The sequence below is a fragment of the Agelaius phoeniceus genome, chromosome 3 (assembly GCF_051311805.1).
Source record: "Agelaius phoeniceus isolate bAgePho1 chromosome 3, bAgePho1.hap1, whole genome shotgun sequence".
NCBI classification, from domain to species: Eukaryota; Metazoa; Chordata; class Aves; order Passeriformes; family Icteridae; genus Agelaius; species Agelaius phoeniceus.
In genome coordinates, this window is record NC_135267.1 from 98,370,201 (window position 1) to 98,392,863 (window position 22,663).

General features: G+C 44.9%; 1 protein-coding gene across 1 annotated transcript in view; it reads right to left on the reverse strand.

The window, feature by feature from the left end:
* Positions 1-638: 638 nt before the first annotated feature.
* The window catches only part of AIDA (axin interactor, dorsalization associated), a 55,178-nt gene continuing 33,153 nt past the window's right edge, over positions 639-22,663 (reverse strand). The window contains exons 9-10 of the mRNA XM_054630280.2: positions 4,108-4,225; positions 639-3,227 (exon numbers count right to left, since the gene is read on the reverse strand). Coding sequence (XP_054486255.1) covers positions 3,131-3,227; positions 4,108-4,225 — 215 coding nt within the window. The 3' untranslated portion in view covers positions 639-3,130. The remainder of the gene's footprint in view (positions 3,228-4,107; positions 4,226-22,663) is intronic.

Consider the following 22,663-nt stretch of genomic DNA (forward strand, 5'->3'; position numbering starts at 1 on the left):
TTCAGTAATGTGACAGAGAATGCTACAGTTCTGAGAACAAGAATTGAATCAAGGCCAAATTAATGCTGCTGCAGGGTAATGACCATGTTTACCCTCACGCTGATCTACTCTGACAGAATATGGACTTGCTTCATGTAATCAGGACCATGAGGGCTACAGCTTCCAGAGTTGGAAACCTTAATGAGGTTGTGGAGTTGACCTGTGTTTCTACAGTGCCTCTCCAGTAGAGAAACTTAGAATTTCCCTAATTGCTTTCTGCTTTCAAGAGCACCTTGCAGCATCAAGTGAAGTTTGAGAACCGAGTTTTCATCTTCCCCAGGGTTAAGAGCAATTCAGCCTCTTTAAAAGGAAGGCTAGATTTGGAGAACCTTTTTTAGTTCCATCAGAAAAGAAAGTAGCTTTCTGTAAAGCAGAGTTGGGAGTATGTCAACCATGTAAACATCTACTGCAGCTACCACCACTGAACGACTTTCAAAGCACACCATACATTGGCAGGTCAAGTGTTAGTGCAAGCATTTGGAATAGCAGGCTTTTGACTGTCTCAGTGAGTAAGGTTTCTCACAAGTGCACTGCACTGTCCAAAAGGCAGCCTGAGGGAGGAAAAAAGGAAAACAATGCAGAATAATAAAAAACTCTACTGGGAGGCCATTACAGCTTTACTGCCAGAGTACAAGCAGCCATTAAAGTTGCCACCTAGGTATTACATTCTTACAGTACAAGTGTAAAGCTTTAGATTTCAGGTGAAAGACAAGCTGGAACATCACTGATGCATAAAACAATCCCCAAGCCTGTGGTGTGTGCAGCAGCAGTCCTGGCACTGAGTTCACAGAAAGAAGGCAAGGGATAGAAGCAACTTTAAAAATGGTATTTCACACTCAACAGACATTAATTCACAATCAGTTAAATACAAAGCTCTACTTGTGTATTTAACAAAAATACTTCCAAGTTGACATTTCATAAAACTGGCATTAATACAGACATCTACAAGCTAGGGAAGGGTCCAGGTAAGCAGCAGAAACGATGGGTTTATACTTCAAGGGACAGTATTTCAGTTTGCAGGGTGGCTGGCTGATGATACACACATTGATGAACATCCATGATTAAAAGTCAAGTTCTCCAAATCCAGGATCTTTCCTTCCCCATACAAACCTTTGTGATACTCAGTGTCTCTCCCCTTGCCCATCCTAGCTAACAGTAACTAAAGTTGGATGGAATCTCCCTCTGGATGCAGCAGCATTCACCTTTGACACACACACCCAACTGCAGTGCTTACCCTGGATGGCAGCTGGACCGAACTCCAGAACCAGCCCTTCCACCTTTCAGGGATGCTCAGATCCTGCAATTCCTTGGTCAGAACAAGTGCTGAGCTAGCCAGGGACCACTGACAGGTATATGGGCCAAGCTCAGATTACTTGCAACCACAGACTAATGTTTTGCTTTGTCCTTTTGCAGAGTTCAGAGGATGATTTGTATTTGGTTTTTAGCAGTGTAGTATTCTCCTTTAGTCTGGTGTCCAGAATGCTCCATTCAGAGGAGTTTCCATAACTCACAGGGGTATCTTGATCATCTCCCATCAGCTTTAAAACCAGTGGGATATTGTAAAGATCCATAAACAGAACAATTCAACTGCCCTTTTTCCCCTCCAACCAGCAGTGGAATTTGGGAAAGTATTGCTGACTTTTGTTGTAACACCTAAATAATGTCATTCCTAGTTATACCAGAGCAAAGAAAGGCAAGAAGATTAGGACATTCAAAACCAGCTTTTCATCCTAATCAATATGATAAAGCCAAAAATGCTGAACAGCTGAGTAGAGACAGACAAATGGCATGAGGAAAAATAACATCCCTTCCCTTAACACATGATGGAACATCTTGGGTGAAGTGACAGAAAAGAGGAATGGATGATTCACCTGCATCCAGGCTGTTTAAAATAATTGACGCTATTTTGGGAGCTGGCTCTGTAGTTAGCATAGCAGAGTATTCAGGCACTAGTTAGATATGCAAGAAGTTTATCAAACCATAAACTATCATATTAAATATCCACGCAAATATATGAAAGATTTGACTGGGTTCTACTTCTTTCCCTTTTTCAGGTCAAAAGGTGAATGCCAGTGTGTCATAATAAGCCAATGTCCTGCAGCTTATTATGCACCAAATAAAAAATACAGAAAATAAATGATAATCCTACCTACTTACATAAAAAGGCAATTTTTTGAGTAAGTTTCCAGATTTGCACAAAATATGCAGAAAACTGCATACAATCAGTTTCCATAAGAACAGCAGTTTCATGTAGAACGTGGATCAGCCTGCTAGCCAGACCTACTTTATATAAAGCTCTGGAAAATTCAAACTTCAGCACTGAGGGCCAGTCCTGCTGTCACTGAAATGGCAAAACGCCCACTGCAACCAGGACAAAGCCCTCGAGAAGGCCTCTTTATCCCCCATCTGCCTTTGCAAACCACTCTGTGACAAGATCCAAAAATGAATAGCTCTATTAGGGAGTAACAGTGACTGAAAAGATTGTAACGTATTCAAAACATGTTCAGTGTTCTCATCTGCACTTCTCCTCCTCCTGACCTGACCACAGGGACTCATGGCCACCCATCTGACCTGCATCCTCCACTCCCTCACTTCAAAGCACTTGCAGTACCTCAAGCTCCTTCCCAGCCCACCTTGTCCTTCTCTCCAGTCTTCTGTCACCCTGCCCACTCCAGAGGACTCTGAAATGCAGTTGAGAGGAACTACAATAGCACAGCAGTGTAAACAGTTAGTAGACCTGCCACATCTTTATTGCTGCAGGTTTGACAAAGGGCACTCTGCATCCTCAGAGGGAGCTTGAGGCAAAAGGAGAAGAATGGTTAAAGATAAAAAGTGATGAACAGCAAACTTAGGAAAAGCAGTCAACCTGTATCAGGGTTCTTAAAAAAACCTGTAGCTGGAAGTTACTGAAAAAAATCTTGCATTTGCATGGTGGTCTTGTTCCTGCCCCTGAAGTAGTGCTGTGCAGTGGGAGATGGTCTCGTGTGACCTACTGGCATGAACAGAGTCATCTTCCTGCCCCTCGGAGCCTAAGGCTACTACACAGCTACCAGGATTTGTGGTTCAGTTCACAGAGGTCTCACAACTGGGGTCATTCCTTGTGCAATGTTTGATGGAGGTGAAGGTAAAGTGGTTTCTTGGTCAACAGTTGCAATTTCTTCCTTTTAAAGTCAGTGGGTTTTTTGTACCTGTAACCACAAGAAAGTGCATTAAATCCAAGGGCTAATGGCTGTGCAGGAAGATGAAAGCAAACTAGAAAGCTCATCCTGTACAGATCTTGTTACCCTCACCTTTTAAATAGATCTGACAAGGCTTGCTGTAAGCAACAGTAATGAGTAGGTTTACAGGAAGAAACGGTATTTTCTCTGGATGATTATTTTTACAGAAGTAAGATTTCAATATCTAAGTGAACGTAGTATTTTTGTAAGGAGATTCCCAACATAATACTCTGGATTGTAGAAGAGACCCAGTATCAGTAACTCAGTACTTCAGAAGTACTCCAGCTAGCATAGACTAAGTACTCTTCCAAGAACTGCGAGATTCACCTCCTTCTTGAATAAAAAACCAAACCCCAGTCCTCAAACCCCTCCCTCACACCTTCAGCCACTCAGCAAGGAGAGGATGCACACCATATCCACTCAATACTGCTTTGAAACGTTCACAAAGTTAATTGCAAATTGGTATCTCATGCCTCAAATCAGATTTCCTTTGCAGAAGTTCTGTACCAAAAGACTGAGTTGATTATTTTTTTAAAATATAGCCGATCTGACAGTCAGGCTAAGCTCCAAATTAAAATCTCCTCTACAGACTTCATTAAATTCAAACAAAATTAAATTACAAACACCAGTAGTTTATTTGGAAACTGGTCTAGTTTCTGAGGAGAGTCTCTAACCATCTTACTTGCCTAAAAGCATTTTGTCTTCCCCCCTTCATTGAAAATAAAATATTCCTCATGGAAGCAAATCTAATGAGTCCAAGAAACCTTCCTTAATACAACAAGCCACACATAGTAACTGAAAGCTGGTTCATTTCGTCTATCATTGTCATCCATAATTGTGAGTCACTTACAGTTCTATAACAATTGCCCCAGGTTTAATTTCATCCATCTCCATGAAAGCAAAGCACTTGGTGCTAGTAAACCTTTTCTTAGGCTTGTAGTGTTTGAATTCAAAGAAAATAGCTGCACCTGAAGGGAAAATGAATAGAAAAGTTAGCAATTATAGCTAAGAGTTATCTGAAAAACTTATCTGCCATTAAGCTGCTCTACTTAAATTGAAGGGAATTATCTCCCACACTTCTGTTATTTACTCAAAAGCTACACCGTGTTCTTACAATGCTCATCACACTCCACTATTCAAACTCTTCACTCCATTGCTCACACCCAGGTACCAATGACTAAGCAGTTGATAAAGCAGCTCAATACTGTGTAGCAGAGCAGACTGCTGTTTTTATCTCTTTTCATTTCTCCCTTGCCTGCAAGCCATCCCAATGACCAATTTCAAAGAGACAGGATGCAAAGGTCTATTTTTATCCTTGTCTGGATCTTGAGCCCTGCAGCAGCAGCTCAGGAGCAGCCCAGTGTCTGTGCTCCCAAAGCTCCTGGGTCCTCTTTCGGGTCTCTGGTACTGTTGGAATGTTGGAGGACACAAGACAGATGATGGACTTTGGACCTGGTTAACATAAGAGATTTGATAACAGGATGCCTTGGCAAAAACAAACGGAACTTTAAAAATTAGACCTAGGCTGCAAGAAAATAAAATCAAACATGTTTACTGGAAAAAGAAAATCCCATTAAACTCTGCAAGCAAGAGAGGTTGTTATATGCATAAGTTTGTGTATGTGATTTTAACCTAATCATTGTAGTACATATTACTAGTGTCCCTGAAATTGTATATAAGCATTTGTATCCCACAATGAAATCAGATTCTGATCACCGAGTCAGTCTCCCTGTCTCTCTCCATCGCCAACAATTGGTGCCTCTGTGCAGGGGAATGAACTGGCCTGACTAGCAGCAGTCAACAAGCCCCTGGAACTGATCATGACAGTGACAATCAGGGCCCAGAATTGCCTATCTGCTGCCACTGACAGGTGAGCCAGGGGAACTAAAAAAGGAACTACAAATGGGAAAGGAAATGTCCAAAGAGTGAGAGAAATCTGTGAAACCATGCTCACCCTTCTGGACAAGCATGACTCCCCCATCCTAAAGGAGGACCTCAAGAATACTGGAGGTATAAGGTCCTGGAGAATACTTTTTAAGATGTTGAAAAAGCGAGAGCGGCTGGATGCTGCTGGCCCCCTACCCTGCTCTGGCTCTCCTCACTCTTGACTCTCCCTGCCCGCTTGAGGCTGGCACCTCTCAGACTGAAGAGCAGCCACAGCCATCAGTCCTGCCCAGACAAAGGAGGGGGAGGCATCCTTTCTCACGGTCATTAGCAGTTTATATCGCTGACCGCAGCTCTAGCAGTAAGGAAGAGGGGGAGCCTTTCTATTCAGGGCCGATAGATTCAGATTATGAGACTGATCCATTCCCTCCTGACCCTTGTGAAAAATGGATGCTACTATAGAAAAAGGCCCTTAAGGAGGGGGACCCCCAAACTTGTGGGAAATCTCAGCATTTGAAAAAGGACTGTTTTGAAAAGGGGGACGCCAGATCCAAACCTCCTGGTATTTGCCGTCAGGGCCGTAATCAGTGTAGGTCCAAGTATGATTTTGAAGGGCGTCTGATATTGGGAAACTGGAGCCGAAGCACCAGTTTGGCACCACAGCACAGAGTGGCACCACTCTGTTATTAGATGGATAGTGAGATGATTGGCTCTCGCAATTAAGGGATAAGTATTGTGTGAATATTAACAAAAGCTTTAGTGATGTATAGTTATGTTATTGTGGTTTAGATGTCCTCTGTTTTCCCCACAGTTCCCTTTTACCCCCTGTACTGTTGCCATCAGACAGCCTAAATTGTTTAGGACAGGTAAAAAAAAGGTGTGTACATGTGCCCCTTGCATGGGGCAGTTGGGAATGGAAAAGCTTCTTGCTTAGGGGGTGCAGCATGGCAACACCTGACCTCCAATCAAGTTACAAGAAAGCAGTCTCCACCGATAAATGGCAAAGAAGAGCTGACTGACAGACTTTGGGAAGGGCCAGGGCTGGCTGATGCAACCCCAGGGGTATAAAAGACTGAGCATCCATCTTGAAGATGAACTGGCCACGTGGTATGCATGAGAGTCAGTTCTCAGTACTGCAGCTTTTTCCTTATGTAGTATTGTTATTTTGTTAAAGTATATGTATTTTTGTTAAAGTTTAATAAGCATCTTTAAAGCATCTTTGTTAAAGTTTAATGAGCATCTTTAAATTTTCAAAGTGAGCAGTTGTCTCTCACAATGCAAAGACACAGATGCCCCAGCTGATGCCTCAGAGTGGACTGCCGCAAGCCTCAGCCCAGTCTCCCCAAGCAGCCTTCACTGGACCACAGGCAGCCCTGGCCAGATCATTGTGGCTGACAAATGACCCAGCCACACCAGGCAGCACAGGACTGGACATATCAATCAATACCATAGTAACGTTAATTCATTCATGTGTTCATTTGATTCCCACAGGAGTTTTCAGACCACCTGGACAGCATATGCATACTTTGTTTGTTCTCCCTGGAACTGTTGACTCTGACTCATGGCATGGACCCCCCAGCCGCCCTGTGTAGTCCCGGCGGGGAGCCATGTAGTTCAACTCATATCTTCTGCAGCAGCACCCCTATCTGCATCCCCGATAACTGAGAAGAGGGAGGGGGGGGTTTGATTCCACAGGGGTCCCACAGATTTTATAGACACAACGCATTACATCTGAGCATTCTACATGCCAAAGTGACTCTCAAAGGCAGAGGCACTCCTAACAGGACTCATTGATACAGGAGCTGATGTGACTATTATCTCAAAGAGCCAAAGGCCCAGTGAGTGACCACTTATGACTGTGCCTCAGGTACTCCCGGGCATGGGTGGAAGGAGTGAAAGCCTGCAAAGCCAACACTACGTGGAAATAACTACGTACTGATGGGTGGATCGCCACAGTTAAACTTTCTGTGATTTCTGTCCCCTGGTTTTGTGGGGGAGACATGTGTTAACACAATCGAGAATTTTTATGCATTCATATTTTGTACAGGAGTCACTGGGGACACTCAACACCCCCACAATGGTCCCTGGCCGAAGTGCCCCAGGCACTTTCAAGCATTGGAAGGAGCAGCCCAGCTATCAAAAGCCACAGTTCATACATATCTAAAGCCCTGAGAAACATCTAGCCCTGATCAAATTTCCAGTTACTTGCCTTTTTTTTAAACAATGTATTTTGTTGTGAATTTTTTGGTACAGCTATTTAGTACTATATAACTAAATCTTATTTTGTTTCAGCCTTCAATGTTTATATCCCACTACTCATATTAAGCCAAATTTAAATCTATCCTATAAGCAATCTTTTAAAGCTGCTGCAGGGGGTGTGGCCCTGCCTGGCACCAGCCAGTGTTGAGATTTACCTTCTAACTTGTGAATTGTGATTTTTAACATGATTGTTACTAGAAAAAATCAAAGGTGTTGGTAAAGAGGTTATAATATATGTTATAAAGTAATTCATGCTTAGAAAGAGAATGTATGTTATAAAATTATAAAATCCAATGAGTCTCTGACCTCAAGCAGCCCAGGGACATGTAACCACTGTGGAATTTCGAAACTCCTGAAGGCAGCAGGAGAATAATGCTTTGTTTACCAATCAATAGACATGGCCAGCGTGATGATGGCCGCCTCTGGAGCCATCAGGACACACCCAAGGGTGATCATAGATACCATCAATCAAGATAGATACCATCAATCAAGATAGATAGATACCATCAATCAAGATAACCAAAGTCACTGAGGAAGATCCATCTGAATATGCAATTTCCCCTGACATGATCAGCACCTGCCATTACCCAGGAAACAGCAATTGTCCAGCCCCGCACAGTGAAAGAAACGTTCATACATATGCAGGGTTACAAAAGAAATCGGGGCACCTCTGCCTCAGGCATAAAAAACTGTATAAAATAGCCTCGCTGCATTTGTGAACAGAGGGAGATCCAATGTGATATAGGTCGGATTGAGGTTCACCCAGCGCCGATCCCAGGCTCGACACTGTCTCTTTGGCTGTGGGTTTTTGAGGACTGTAATTTGGTTGTGAAAATAAAATCTTTCGCATTTATTAATTTGGATTTCTGGCTGATCATTTATAACAATTCTGGTGACCGTGACATGATCCGAATTTGGGGTCCAGGGACCCCCTCTCTGGTCAGGAGGCACCCTGCTGATTTCAGTGGCCTGACAGGATTGGGGACCAGCAGAACCGATAAGACACCAAACCAAAGCCAGAACCACAGCCAAAGAGAGGATAAAAATGGGCCCAGAGCTCTTAGGACCTTGGAGCGTTCCAGAGATGTATCTCCAAAGCGCAGTTCTTTCCCACTCAGAAAATCTACATGCATGAAGAATTCACGCAGGAAAAGGAACCATGAGTACCATGTGGTTGAGTGGGGTGTGATCGAGCGTGTGTGTGAGACATGATGCTATCATGAAGCGAGTGTGGACCCCAAGACTGCAGTTCCACTCTCCCATGAGGGAAGTGGTCGGTCGCGGGAGAAGTGGATGCTTGCTTGTTCCTTATCACACATGTGAAGCATGAAACTCGGGGGAGTTCAGGGGTTCGATCATGGTTTGGATCAGGAGGGAAGGGACGTTCCCAAAGGGTTTGGGAGCTGGTAAACCTTCTGATCCAGAAAATCAGGTAAGAGAGCTCATTACCAGTCAAAAAGCCCATGGAACGGTTCTCTGTGAGGCTAAGTAAGCTGGTAGTTTTTTCATAGACAAAAACCAGTACCGAACAGAGACTCAGGGTTCATGTCGAGAATCCCAGCCAAAAAGGACTTAAGGTAAGAAAGATTGAGAAAAGGAGTTTCCGAAAGATGCGACAGAAAAAGAGCAAGTGTCAGAGAAAATCCCAAGAAAAATCCTCACAGGTTCCTGAAAAGGTTTTGCCTGAAATCCCAAGGGAAAGCCCGTTGGGATGGATGCTAGAACATTGGGAGGCCAATCCCAGGAGGGTGGGAAGATCTAAGGAAAAGATGGTCCATTTTTGCATTGAAAATGGGGAGGGAAGGAGATTGGGAGGTACATGGTCTGGCCAGTTTTTGGCACCTTTGAGATGTGGATGTGCCAAACCTTAATACGACCATGTGGTCAGCCAGTACCCACAAGACTTAGAAGAAACAGAGTATGCTGGAATGTGGAAAAATGCTTGTTAGGCATTGTATCTGATAAGAGCCCACAGATGTTCTGCAACTTGGGGCAGGGAATGGGAGCTGCTGGAGAACCTTCCACCTCCCTATTTGGTCCTTCCACCCCAACCCACTCAAGCCCAGGTACCTCCGGTGCCTGCGCCGCTTCCAGAAGCGTTGCTCCCACAGGGACAGGCTTCGGCACCTCTGCTCCTACAGGAGCACCTTTGCTCCCATGCGAGCAAAGGCTTCAGCACCTTTGCTCCCATGCGAGCAGCCTCAGCCCCCACCACCGCCCAAATCAGAAGAGAAGCAAGTCCTCCCCACAAGCGGAGTCGACTCTCCCCCAGCCCGCTTAACAAGGCCAAGGACAAGGAGAACGACCACAGACGATAGGGAGGACAAGGAGAAAAAGCCCAACCTCTTCCCTTTACAGGAGGTGCCGATGGCTCTGGGAATTATCGGCGTTGTAAATGTGCCAATCAATACCGGGGACGTCAAAGCTTTCAAGAAAGAAATGGGAAAATTAATGGATGACCTGTTGGGGGTGGCAGAAAGATTAGATGAGTTCCTGGGGACTAGCATGTACACCTACGAGGACCTTAATGTGATATTAAGGTCACTGTTCAACAACAAGGAAAGAGAAATGATCAGGCAAGCTGCGATCAGGGATTGGGAAAATAGGAACCCACAGGCGGAGCAGGGACACCAGAGGTGGCTGGACCAGAAACCATCTTGAAGTGCCCAGACAGAAGAAGGCAGACAAAAGATGATAAATCTCAGGAACATGGTGATACAGGGTATACGGGAGGCGGTGCCGAAAGGACAAAACATTCATTAGTGGCAAAATCATGGGAAGACGTAAGAAAGAAATTGGAAAATATAGAGGGATGAGCAAGACAGAGAGTTACAGGACTTGCTTCAAGAAGCTCAGAAAGTCTACATGAGGAGAGATGAGGAAAGGCAGAAAATTCAAGTGAAAGTGTTAGTAGCTGCAGTAAGGGAAACTCAGAAGCAGGAGCAGGTCCGAGACTCGGCAAAACCAGCACCACCAAAGAAACAGAACCCTTCCCAAGGTAAGGGCTCAGATAATCAGAAAAAGGACATAGAGTGTTATTACTGCAAGCAAAAGGAACACATTCGGAGAAATTGCCTGAAGAAAGACAAGGACAAGAAAATGTTTCAGGAAGATGAGAGGTGTAAGAGGCTTTTCAGTTTGGGGTCCGGGACATTTAAGGAGCCCTTGATAAAATTGAGACTAGGACCCCACAGGCAGGAAGTATTGTTTTTAGTAGACTCTGGAGTCGAACAAACCACAGTGCAGCAATTACCACGAGGATGTTCTATAAGTGACGATACTATGATGGTAATCGGGGCAAAGGGGGAACCTTTGAAGGTTATAACCAATTATAAAAAAAAACAGTTGAAATAGAATCAGAAAATAAGCGTTGTATTGGAAATATGTTGTTGTTCAAGGAAGCAGAATTATAATCTGCTGGGAAGGGATTTGATGGTGACACTAGAAATCAGCCTAGTGGTGCAGAATTCCCAGCTCATGGTGAAGTTATACCGACTCACTGCCAAGGATGAGGAGAAAATAGACCCTAAGGTTTGGTACAACCAAGGGGAGGCTGGGAGGTTGGACATAGAGCCAATTCACATTGAAATTGAGACCTGAAGACCCTATTAGGGTAAAACAATACCCCATTCCCATTGGAAGGGAGCAAGGGCTGAAACCAGTGATAGAGGAATTAGTAAAGAAAGGAACGTTGGAGCCATGCATGTCCAGACACAATACCCCAATTTTGGCGGTGCGGAAAACAGATGGAAGTTATAGGTTGGTACAGGATTTGAGGGCGGTGAATTAAAGGACCAACACACTGTTCCCCACGGTTTCGAATCCTTACACTTTGTTAAATAATGTCTCTCCTGAACATACATGGTATAGTGTGATCAATTTGAAAGATGCTTTCTGGTCTTGTCCTTTAGCAAAGGACAGCAGAGACTATTTTGCGTTTCAATGGGAAGACCCAGAAACCAACAGAAAGCAGCAATTCAGGTGGACATCCTTGCCTCAGGGCTTCGTAGATTCCCCAAACCTATTTGGTCAAGCACTTGAGCAAGTGCTGAGTCACTTTGTACCAATGGAAGGAACAAAATTGTTTGTAACACGTGTATGTTACGTGGATGGATATTGTACGTGGATGATTTGTTGATTGCTGGTCCAAGGGATGAAGATGTAAGGATGAGCACTGTATTGCTCTTGAATCTCTTGGGGGACAAAGGATTGAAAATGTCTAAGTCAAAGCTTCCGTTCACAGAGCCTGACGTCAGGTACTGGGGACATTTGTTAACCAAGAGAAAGAAGAAATTAGACCCTGAGAGGGTGGTGGGGATTACTGCCCTGCCCCCTCCACGGACAAAAAGGGAGGTGAGACAGTTATTGGGGCTTTTGGGATATTGCCGGCAGTGGATTGAAGGATACAGTGAAAAGGTGAAATTTTTATATGAGAAACTCACAACGGACAAGATAAAATGGACAGAGAAAGACGAGGGTGAATTTAAGGAAGTAAAGGAAGCACTCATGGCAGCACCACTGCTGAGTCTCCCCGATGTGAAAAGGCCATTCCAGCTGTTCGTGGATGTCAGCAGTCACACTGCCCATGGTGTGCTAACGCAGGATTGGGCAGAGGCCAGGAAACTGGTAGGTTACTTGTTTAGGCTTCTGGACCCTGTAAGCAGGGGTTGGCCCACCTGCTTGCAAGCAATCATAGCAGTGGCATTGTTGGTGGAAGAAGCCAAGAAAGTAACTTTTGGGGCTCTGCTGATAGTATTTGCGCTGCGTAACATGCCGAGTGTAATACAGCAAACAGCAGATAAATAACTCACAGATACTAGGTTGCTAAAGTATGAGGCCATTTTGATCCACTCGCCTGATTTGGAACTGCTAACAGACACAGCACAAAATCCAGCCCAATTTTTGTTCAGGGAGGTCTTGGAAAAGCTCATTCATAACTGCACGGAAGTGGTGGAGCTGCAGACCAAGATAAGACCAGATTTAGAGGAGGAGGAATTGGAAAAGGGAGAAAAATGGTTTGTGGATGGGTCAAGCAGAGTGATTGAAGGGAAAAGAAAATCAGGATACGCAGTTGTGGATGGGAGGACAGGAAAAGTGATAGAAGCAGGTCCACTGAACGCAGGATGGTCGGTACAGGCATGCGAGCTGTACGCAGTTTTGAGGGCTTTAAAAATGATGAAAGAAAAAAGGGGGACAATTTTTACAGACTCCAAATATGCTTTTGCAGTGATCCACACATTTGGGAAGATTTGGGAAGAGAGAGGGCTGATCAACACTCAAGGACGGGGACTGATGCATGGAGAATTGATAAGGCAAATTTCGGAAGCAATTAGGGAGCCAGAGGGAATTTCAGTCATGCATGTCAAAGGGCACCAGGTGAGAATGCAGTTTCAAATCCAGGGAAACAACCTGGCAGACAGGAAAGCCAAGAATGCGGTGTTGAGGATGGTAAGTACCCCTGAGGTCGAAGGAACCGAGACCCCAGAACATCCCCCACAGCCCTCCCAGAAAGAAATCAAAAGCTATGAGAAAACGGGGGGAAAATTGGAGGAAGGTAAGTGGAAATTACCAGATGGGAGAGAGTTGGTATCAAAAGGTTATACCAGGAGAATTTTGAGGAGACTGCACCAGCAAACACATTGGGAGGCTCAGGCCCTAGCAGAACAATTTCTAAAATTCTTTGGGTGCAGAGGGATTTACAAATTGGCAAACAGGAGGTACAAGGATGCTTGATCTGCCAGAAAGTTAACAAGTCTAAGGCACGACAGGCAGTCCTGGGGAGTCTCCCATTGTGTACCAACCTTTCTAAAGGATTCAAGTTGATTTTACCAAGCTGCCCAAGATGGGAAGGTACAAATTCGTGCTAGTGATAGTAGACAAATTGACCCATTGGGTAGAAGCTTTTCTGAGTTCAAGAGCAACGGCTCAAACTGTTTCGAAAAGACTTCCAGAGGAAATTGTGCCCCGATATGGGGTGGTGATTTACATAGATTCGCACCAGGGAACTCAATTTACCTCAAAGATTATAAAGCAGTTGGCAGAGGCTCTAGGCATCTGGTGGGAATACCACACTCTGGCATCCCCAGAGTTCCGGACAAGTCGAAAGAATGAATCAGACCTTAGAGGCACAATTAGCGAAATTAATATTGGAGACCCAGATGTCCTGGCTGAAGTGCCTCCCTCTAGCCTTGCTTAATATCAGGACTATGCCTCACTCTGAGATGGGGCTCTCACCGTTTGAAATGTTATATGGAATGCCATATAAACATGGAATGCCATATAAACATGGAATACCTGTGGGACACCCCAGGTTAGAGAATAGTCAGATTCATCCTTACTTGATTGCGATAAACAAGAATTTACAGGAATTAAGGAAACATGGGATAGTATCTGTGGTGGTTTGACAGGAAATGTGTTTTTTGGGATGCTGTGTTTTTGGCCAATGGATATTCAGACTTTAATATTGGCATTTAACCTGGCCATTGGGACATGGACACGCCTCTGAGAACACAGGGTTAAAAGCAGAGCTCTCCCCTGGGAGGGTCCTCTTGGGTTTCCAGCGGGAAAGAGTTCGGGTCTCTGCCCCGGCCCAGCTGCTGGCTGGGCAGGGGGAGGGGAAAGCCATGTGGCCGGGAGAGGTAGGCCTGAGCCCCGGGGTGGAACGGTGGAGGAGAGAGAGAGACACCGGGAGCCATCGGGCAGAGAGAGAGAGAGAGAGAGAGAGCGAGCTGCTGCCTGAGACTGTAACCTTGAAGCTTGATAAACATGGGCCTGTGCCCGCAGCACGGCTGGGACGGAGAAGAAGGGGGGGGTTCAGCCGGCCGCTTGTAGGAGCTTTTAACCCCTTTTTGGAGAATGAGAACTTTACAGAACATTGACCTTTCCTAGAAGATAGAGTGGAAGATGAGGAAGAAAATGGGCCAGTGTGAGAGAGGTCTGGGCAAGCGAGAGATAGTAGAAGAGTAGAGAAGAATCCTAGTGGGAAGAGATGATGGAGTAGCTTTTGCTGGACTCTTTTTGTATAGCCATGGACAGAACCAAGAGGGTTCAGTGTTGATGCCCCTCGGCCCCAGGGGGTGAAAAATATGGGGGGGACAGGTGTCCCAAAGGAGAGATTGTGGGGACAGGTGTCCCAAAAGAGAGATGGACAGACCCATGTTCCTTGTGATACAGAGACTGCATTCTAGGGGGAGGCAACGGCCTCAGAACCAAGAGGGTTCAGTGTTGATGCCCCTCGGCCCCAGGGGGTGAAAAATATGGGGGGGACAGGTGTCCCAAAGGAGAGATTGTGGGGACAGGTGTCCCAAAAGAGAGATGGACAGACCCAAGTTCCTTGTGACACAGAGACTGCATTCTAGGGGGAGGCAACGGCCTCAGAACCAAGAGGGTTCAGTGTTGATGCCCCTCGGCCCCAGGGGGTGAAAATATGGGGGAGACAGGTGTCCCAAAGGAGAGATTGTGGGGACAGGTGTCCCAAAGGAGAGACTGTGCCTTTTTTGGATCAGGACAGAGCATCCTTAAAAGACAAAGACAACCCTAGAAGCAGTTCTGGTCCGTGTTCAGTGGTGAGAGCACTGGACATGAAAAGGAAGAAGTCACGACGGCAGATGTACTCCGGGCGGTGCCACGAGTGACACGGAAACACACGAGGCTTCAGCTGTGTTTCCAGGGGAAGCCCATGGCACAAGAAGGACTCTTCTCCTCTTGATGAACTGAAGATTGATTGTCTAAAAGGTGCTGCTGGACCGAGAGTTGGTGATTTGAAGAACAAATGTATTGTGTTGGAAATTTGGTGGGGGGAGGAGGAAATGCATTTGTGAGGTTTTCATTTTCCCTGTGTGTGTGTTCCTTTTTATCTGTAGTTGTAGAGTAGTTAATAAAGTTCTGGTTCTTTTTTCCCTAAGTAAGAGCCTGCTTTGCTTATTCCTGGTCACATCTCACAGCAGAAAACAGGGAGAAGGTATCTTCATGGGGGCACTGGCATTGTGCCAGTGTTAAACCATGACAGTATCTCAGAGTGCTCCTCTGGGATTTGCTATCCACAAAGTTCAGCTGGGAGACAAAGTGCTTGTGAAGGTATGGAAAGATGTTCCCCTCTACCCTCACTGGGGAGGTCCCTTTCTTGTCCTTCTAATAACAGACACGGCCATTCAGAACAGTGGAAAAAGGCTGGACACACGTGTCGCGGGTGAAAAAGGTCGAACATCAGAGGAGGCTCCCGAGTGGAGGATCACCTCTTCCCCTGGAGATTCAGAGATAAAGCTACGCCGTCCAAGTAAATGACCGACGGAGAGCAGATAAGTTGTATACTGTTGAGTTGTGTATGCTATCCTTTTGTGCACTTCAAGTGCAAGTACTGTCTGGAAGTTTTTGTTATACATTGTAGAAGTGGACAGCAGCCGAAGGGGTTGTGTACTCAGTGTTTAAAGGAAGAACTCGAGCTGACTGACCGAATCTTGACTCTTGCCACAAATTTAGGGATCATTGAACAGAATTCTCAAGAGTGGTTTCAGATATTCCAGAACAGTGTACAGGGAAAATTTAATTCAAAGGCAAAGGTCTTAGACACTGAGTGTTGGAAGTCGATCAAAGTACCATGCAGCTCAGATGCGATCATGATATCCAGATGGAGTGCCTTTAAGAGGAGGTATGTGGTTCAGTCCAAAAACATATTCCCGAAAGAATACTCCTGCTGCCGAGAAGATGGTCTTCCTCGCTGCTGGTGGCACCCCAGGGGGCACATGCAAAGGCAGAGAAGTACGCCTATCGGAAATCCTGATGGGCCTGAGCCTAGTCGTGTGCGGGACATCTAGTCTGCACACTGAGATCCCATCTCACTCAGGGGAACTAAGCCCCGGGGATGAGTGCAGCGGGTGCACTCAGTTTGTCCTGAAGGGACAAGGAGGAGGGGGAGTCTCAGCATACCGAGCCCTGGAGGATTGCATCATGGAGCAAGGCAGGTATTGCACGATAAACGACACTCAATTGAAATTATGCAGATTGGGCAAAGAAATGTTGTGTTTCAAACCAAAGGTGAGAGTTAAGGACAGGAGGTCAGATGAGTTCGGCCACAAAATGCAAAGAGGGATGTGGGATGAATGTCAATACCCGTTTGTAACCAATGTAATTGGACTGTGTGGGTCAGGGGAAAGGCTGAATTGGTTTTTGTAGCATATTATCAGATTATATTATGATGACTTGGGAATGTGTATGATGAATGGGAAAACGTACTGGGTCGGGAAAAATTTGAAATATGAAAATAAGCTCACCCTGAACCAGGAGCCTGTCATTTTGGACCTCCTCCAGGCAAATGATGCCAGGGCTCGTTTGCAGTATGATAGTGTTTTCTGTTTTTCAAAGAATAAGGAAGGGGTAGACCCCGAGGGCAAAATTAAACAAATAACTCAGGAATTGAAAAGACAGGAGTCAGAACTGAGGAAAAAGAGGGTGGAGAAAGAAAGATTAAGAACGTTCAGTGAACAGTATGAACAACTGGAGAAACTATATACTGACTGGGGGCTACCTGCCCCTAATCGGAACCTATTCATTGATCTTGTCCAGGAGATCGCGACAGAACTAGGATTGTCGAATTGTTGGATTTGTGGGGGGCTGAAATCCGCCGAGAAATGGCGCTGGAAAGGTGAGAGTTTAACTCCAGAGCAACTGCTGAAATGGAACAACACACAGGTCTCCAAATTGGCACAGAGGCCTGAGGGGTGGGTGTTGGATCAGTGAGTGATTGGGATCATTTGCATCAGCTGAGAGGGAATGGAACATACCGAGATGGTGGGATATACCCTGTGTATATCCACGCTGGCAGTGAATTCAAGTAGTAGGAGCAAGGTCTGGCAACCAGAGCCTCCTATGGGATATTGGAGTCAGAAAAATGAAACAATTTGCGAATGGAATGACCAAATTGGACTTTGGTGGGTCAAGGGCTCTGGAGTTAATCCCTACCAATCCTTGGGGGAATTGAGAGAATGCTGGAGGGAACCAAGAAAAACAAATATAAGGTGGAAAGCCCCAGATAGGATTTACTGGATTTGTGGGAAGAAAGCATATAGCGAGTTACCCCCAAAGTGGAAAGGATCATGCACTCTAGGCATGATACGACCCGTGTTCTTTACTCTCCCCTGAACAAAAAGAAACCTGTTAGCAGTTCCTTTGTATGAGACTCTGAACAGGGAAAAGAGGAGTCTGAAAAAGATACTTCCTATCATAGGTGGCAGGCAGACATGGGGAGAGGAAGAATGGCCAGCAGAAAGAATAATTGATTATTATGGGCCGGCCACTTGGGCTCAAGACGGAAGCTGGGGATATAGGACCCCGGTTTACCTACTGAACTGATTGATCACACTACAGGCAGTGGTAGAAATAGTCTCTAATCACACCTCGGAGGCCCTGGACTTGTTAAGCTGGCAGCACACTCAAATGCGGGCTTTTGTGTAACAGAACAGAACTAGACTATTTGTTGGCCAAAGAAGGGGGAGTGTGTGGAAGATTCAATGAGTCAGAATGCTGCATTGAGATTGACGATTACGGAGAAACCATCAGGGGTTTGGAAGCATAAATCAAAAAGGTGGCTCATGTCCCAGTCCAGAAATGGAATTCCATCCTACAGGTGACTTGGTGGGACAGACTATTTAATGGAGCCTGGTGGAACAAAGTGATATTCTTTGTAATGTGTTCAGTAGCTGGGGTCATATTCCTGCCATGTCTCATACCTTGCCTTATTAGGCTGATACACTCCGTGGTACAGGGTATGCAAATAGCAGTAGTACCCATGGACCCGGAGCTGGCTTCAGGACACCAAATATCCAAAATCATGAGCCTGGGGGAAGGTGGACATGAGAGCAAAGCAACAGAAGTCTTGGCAAAATTTGAAAAACTAATAAGAAGTGACAGGAATGGCTACAATTTATATCAGGGAGTCTCACAAGGAGACCAGGGCATGCAAAGGATTTGAATAAATCCCCCTCTCTTTGTAGGAGATCCTTGAAGGTGAAGGGTAGATGTAGATAAAATATTGAAAATAGATATAAGGGTTGTAGTGGGAAGCATCAATTAATGTGTTTATATAGAAGGGGAGGGATTGTAATATATGTTATAAAGTAATTCATGCTTAGAAAGAGAATGTATGTTATAAAATTATAAAATCCAATGAGTCTCTGACCTCAAGCAGCCCAGGGACATGTAACCACTGTGGAATTTCGAAACTCCTGAAGGCAGCAGGAGAATAATGCCTTGTTTACCAATCAATAGACATGGCCAGCGTGATGATTGGCCGCCTCTGGAGCCATCAGGACACACCCAAGGGTGATCATCGCTTGATAGATACCATCAATCAAGATAACCAAAGTCGCTGAGGAAGATCCATCTGAATATGCAATTTCCCCTGACATGATCAGCACCTGCCATTACCCAGGAAACAGCAATTGTCCAGCCCCGCACAGTGAAAGAAACGTTCATACATATGCAGGGTTACAAAAGAAATCGGGGCACCTCTGCCTCAGGCATAAAAAACTGTATAAAATAGCCTCGCTGCATTTGTGAACAGAGGGAGATCCAATGTGATATAGGTCAGATTGAGGTTCACCCAGTGTTCATCCCAGGCCCAGGATCCCAGGCTCGACACTGTCTCTTTGGCTGTGGGTTTTTGAGGACTGCAACTTGGTCGCGAAAATAAAATCTTTCGCATTTATTAATTTGGATTTCTGGCTGATCATTTATAAAAAGGTGGTGTCTTTTTACCTATTATTAACATAGCAAAACTGCATAGTTCACTGAGAGTAATTAGATAAGTCATAAATTCACAACTCTTTAGCTTACATTCAAGACAAACCTTGAACTATATCTGCAGTCATTATTTTGAGATTTAACTATAATTAATATATAAAGTCACTGTCAGCTTTATCGATTGCTTGCTTTTTACTCCATAGTTCTAACAAGGTAATTATATTGTAAAGATTTCAGTAGAGTTATTTACTTGCATGTTGTTTATTTTGATGTTTAACTATTATATGACAAATTTTCAGTAACCTTTTTGTAATAATAGAGTTTAAAAATGTTAATTCTTATTAAGACTAATTTTTGTTTAGTCTCGGTGATGTTAACTTTAAGTTCTTTTAGATATATTTATTAAGGTTAAGTTTTAGTAAAGTTGATTTTAAATATTGTAGAAGTATAACTGTTTGAGGTATAAGATATAATTCCTTTGCTATATAAGTGAATGGCATAAAGATTGAGTGAATTTTTATTAAAATTTCTTCATTTAAATTACAAGATACACCTATTTTGCTATAGAAATAAGAACAGGTTTTGCTATTTTATATATCAGAAGTAGTACTGAAATGGAGGTTCAGTTAAGTTAGCAATATAAATTAAGCATTTAAATTTTAGCTTGTAGAATGATGTGTTAAATTTTAACCTTTTACTTAAGAAACCTCTGCCATGGTACAAAGAGCATAGGAAAATTTCTGAAGCTTCTTGCAATAAAGAACAATACTGGGAGAAGACCAAGGAATGCAAGAAACCTAGATAAAGGAGCTCCTCTGTCTCCAAGCTGTTCAAAATCACCAGACGTACTCAGATAAACACCAAGGGACCACAGTGCATGCGCAAAGAAGTTCAAAAGTTCAACTGTGAGAAGACCACAGCGTTCAGCCTCAGAAACCACCGAAAGACCCCAGTGCAGCCGCCACTGTGAACAAGGCATGCTCATAAGGGTGTGGATCTAATTACCATGCGAGGCAAGGACAGGCGGGGCCAGGGGTTGAATATGCATGAAAAGGTTGTGCAATGTGATGTATATGAAACACCTTTGTAAATAAAGACGTGGCTCAGACCAGGGCTCAGGGCACAAATTTTCACAAGAGCTATCTCACTTGTGCTGGGCACTGACAATACATACCCACTTCACAACTACATCACGTTGTGGAGCCTATTTATTCCGTGTATCACTTCATTTGGCGACTCTGGTGGGACCGACTCTGCTCACCCACTGGTCCAGTTGGGGGCACACTCCCTTCAGGCGTGCCACAGGGCTCTTCCCCGGGAGAGACTCTGTGCCTCAGCTGTACACTGCGGGGGGCAGACCACAGCCCACTGCGACTGCGGACAGAAGTGGTATGCGTTAATTTCCTTTTTTTTAGGATTGGCTATTGATAAGTCGCATAGAGACGTCTTTGCACACAGTTTTGCCCAGGGGGCTTGCAAGCAACCGCCTCCCAGGGGAGAGGCTGGCGTTGGGGGGTCCCCAGCTGATAGAGCAGCTTTTGGAGCAGTGGTTTGAACTGTGATTGTGTGGTTGTTACACCCGGGCGTGTCTGCTTGTGTGTGGGTGCGAGTGAAACAGTGAAATATGCGTAAGATCTTGGTTTAGTTTCCCTAATAACTGTGGCTTTTAAAAGAACATTTCAGGGGCACCAGGTGGTGCGCGCTGGGTGCTGCTCAGAGATCACTGCTTTAAGGGGAAAGGCAGGTGTTGTGCAGGCCGGCGCTAGCGGGTGGGGGCAGTGGCTCCCCAGCCAGCACTGTCTGAGGGAGCAGGCAGCATATACGCCGCATGGGCTGGCTCTAGTGAGCGGGGGGAGCGTGGCATGGGGGCATAAGCTGGGGCTTGCAAAATTGGTCTAGGTGTAGCTGGCTGATAGTGCAGCTAGCGGGTGCACGGGCATAAGCCGCGGTTTGTGGGGTTGCTTTGAATGCTGCCAGCTGCTAGCACAGCTAGCAGGGGCATGGTACAAGTTGGGACTTGCAAGCACCGCTTACAAGCATCGCTAGTTGCTAAGGGGCAGGAGCCAGATGAAGGTAGCCAGCAAGCCCAGCTGGGCTAAGAGTTAAGTGTTTGCTGAGCAGCAACACTGCCCTTCAGTGTTGAAAGCTGTTACTGGGAGATCCTTTGCATTAAGGGGTTTACTGCTTGCCTTTTTTAGGCTAGCTGCAAGCAAGCGGTGATTTGCCCACAGTGGCTGCTGAACTTCGAGCCTGGGCCGAGAGAGCCTGGCCTCCGAGACAGGCTCTACACAGATCATTTCAGCTTGAACCAAGTCAGTCTCTTCACTCAGAAGGGGACTGGGTAGTCATAGATCGGGTGGATGGAAGGAGAGACACAGTGTTCTTGGGAGGGATATACCAAAGTTCAACAAGGAACTATCTGGCCTTTGACTGGGAACAACACCCAGTTGAAAGAGTGCTTAGAAACCCCTTGAGGTGGGGGCTGGAAGGGGTGGTTCCCTGTTTCGAGTCTGGATTGACAGTTTTTCACTGAGAGCCAGTCTGGCACACAGCTTGGGCTCTCCTTCAATGCAGAAAGTGTCAGAGGAGGTGGTATTATATTTCATATAGACGGAGACCCACGTGCCATGTGTGTACCCCCGAACTGCTGGAATACTAAAACCAAGAGGTACATGCAAGGTGTGAAATAGTGAGTTTAATATGTGAAAAAAGTCATCTAGTCCCTTAGACCTGGGAAGTTTTTGAAGAAGATTGGGAAAGGGTAAAGGACTGGCACAGCCATATCAAAAGGAAGAACTAACGAATTTTTTTTTTGCTGTTCTCCCCAGTGGCTTGGATTGAACCTTTAGGAGTAAAAGTTGATGGTTGATTATTATCTACTAATTAATAAATAAATTATTATTACTTTAATAGTAATAAAAAGAATTAAAATATTATTCGCTGTTATTTATTAAATTGTTTATTAATATTTTTAATATATTTGGTTATTTGATAATTTATTACATTTTCATTTTGACAAAAAGTATTGGTTTTCAAGACTCCTATTTGAACATTCTCAACTGAGTAAGCTAAGCTTGCTCCAAAAAGAAATAATGGGAGCCAGGCAGAGTAAGGAAATGCCTAAAGCCAGTCTATTAGGGTGTGTCTTAGCACACTGGAGAGAAATAGCAGGCAAAGGGGGCACAGAAAATAAAAAAAGCCTAATTAAATATTGCTCCCGTTGGTGGCCATTAGATCCTCGCCTAGAGGATGGGGCAAGGTTGGCCTCCTACAGGTACATTGGAATATAATACCCTGTTACAGCTAATGCTGTTTCTACGCAGAGAAGGGAAATGGGAGGAGGTTTCTTATTGTGATATGTTTTTCTCCCTTCGAAATAACCCTGACTGGCAAAGGGACTGTGGCATCAGGGCCCCCTCTGACCCCCTTGTTCTGGCTCTTGAAAGAGAAAACAGAAGCAAAATGGGAGAACATAAACAGTGCTGCTTGGCCTGTAGCATAAGACAGAGATGCACCAGGACAGATAA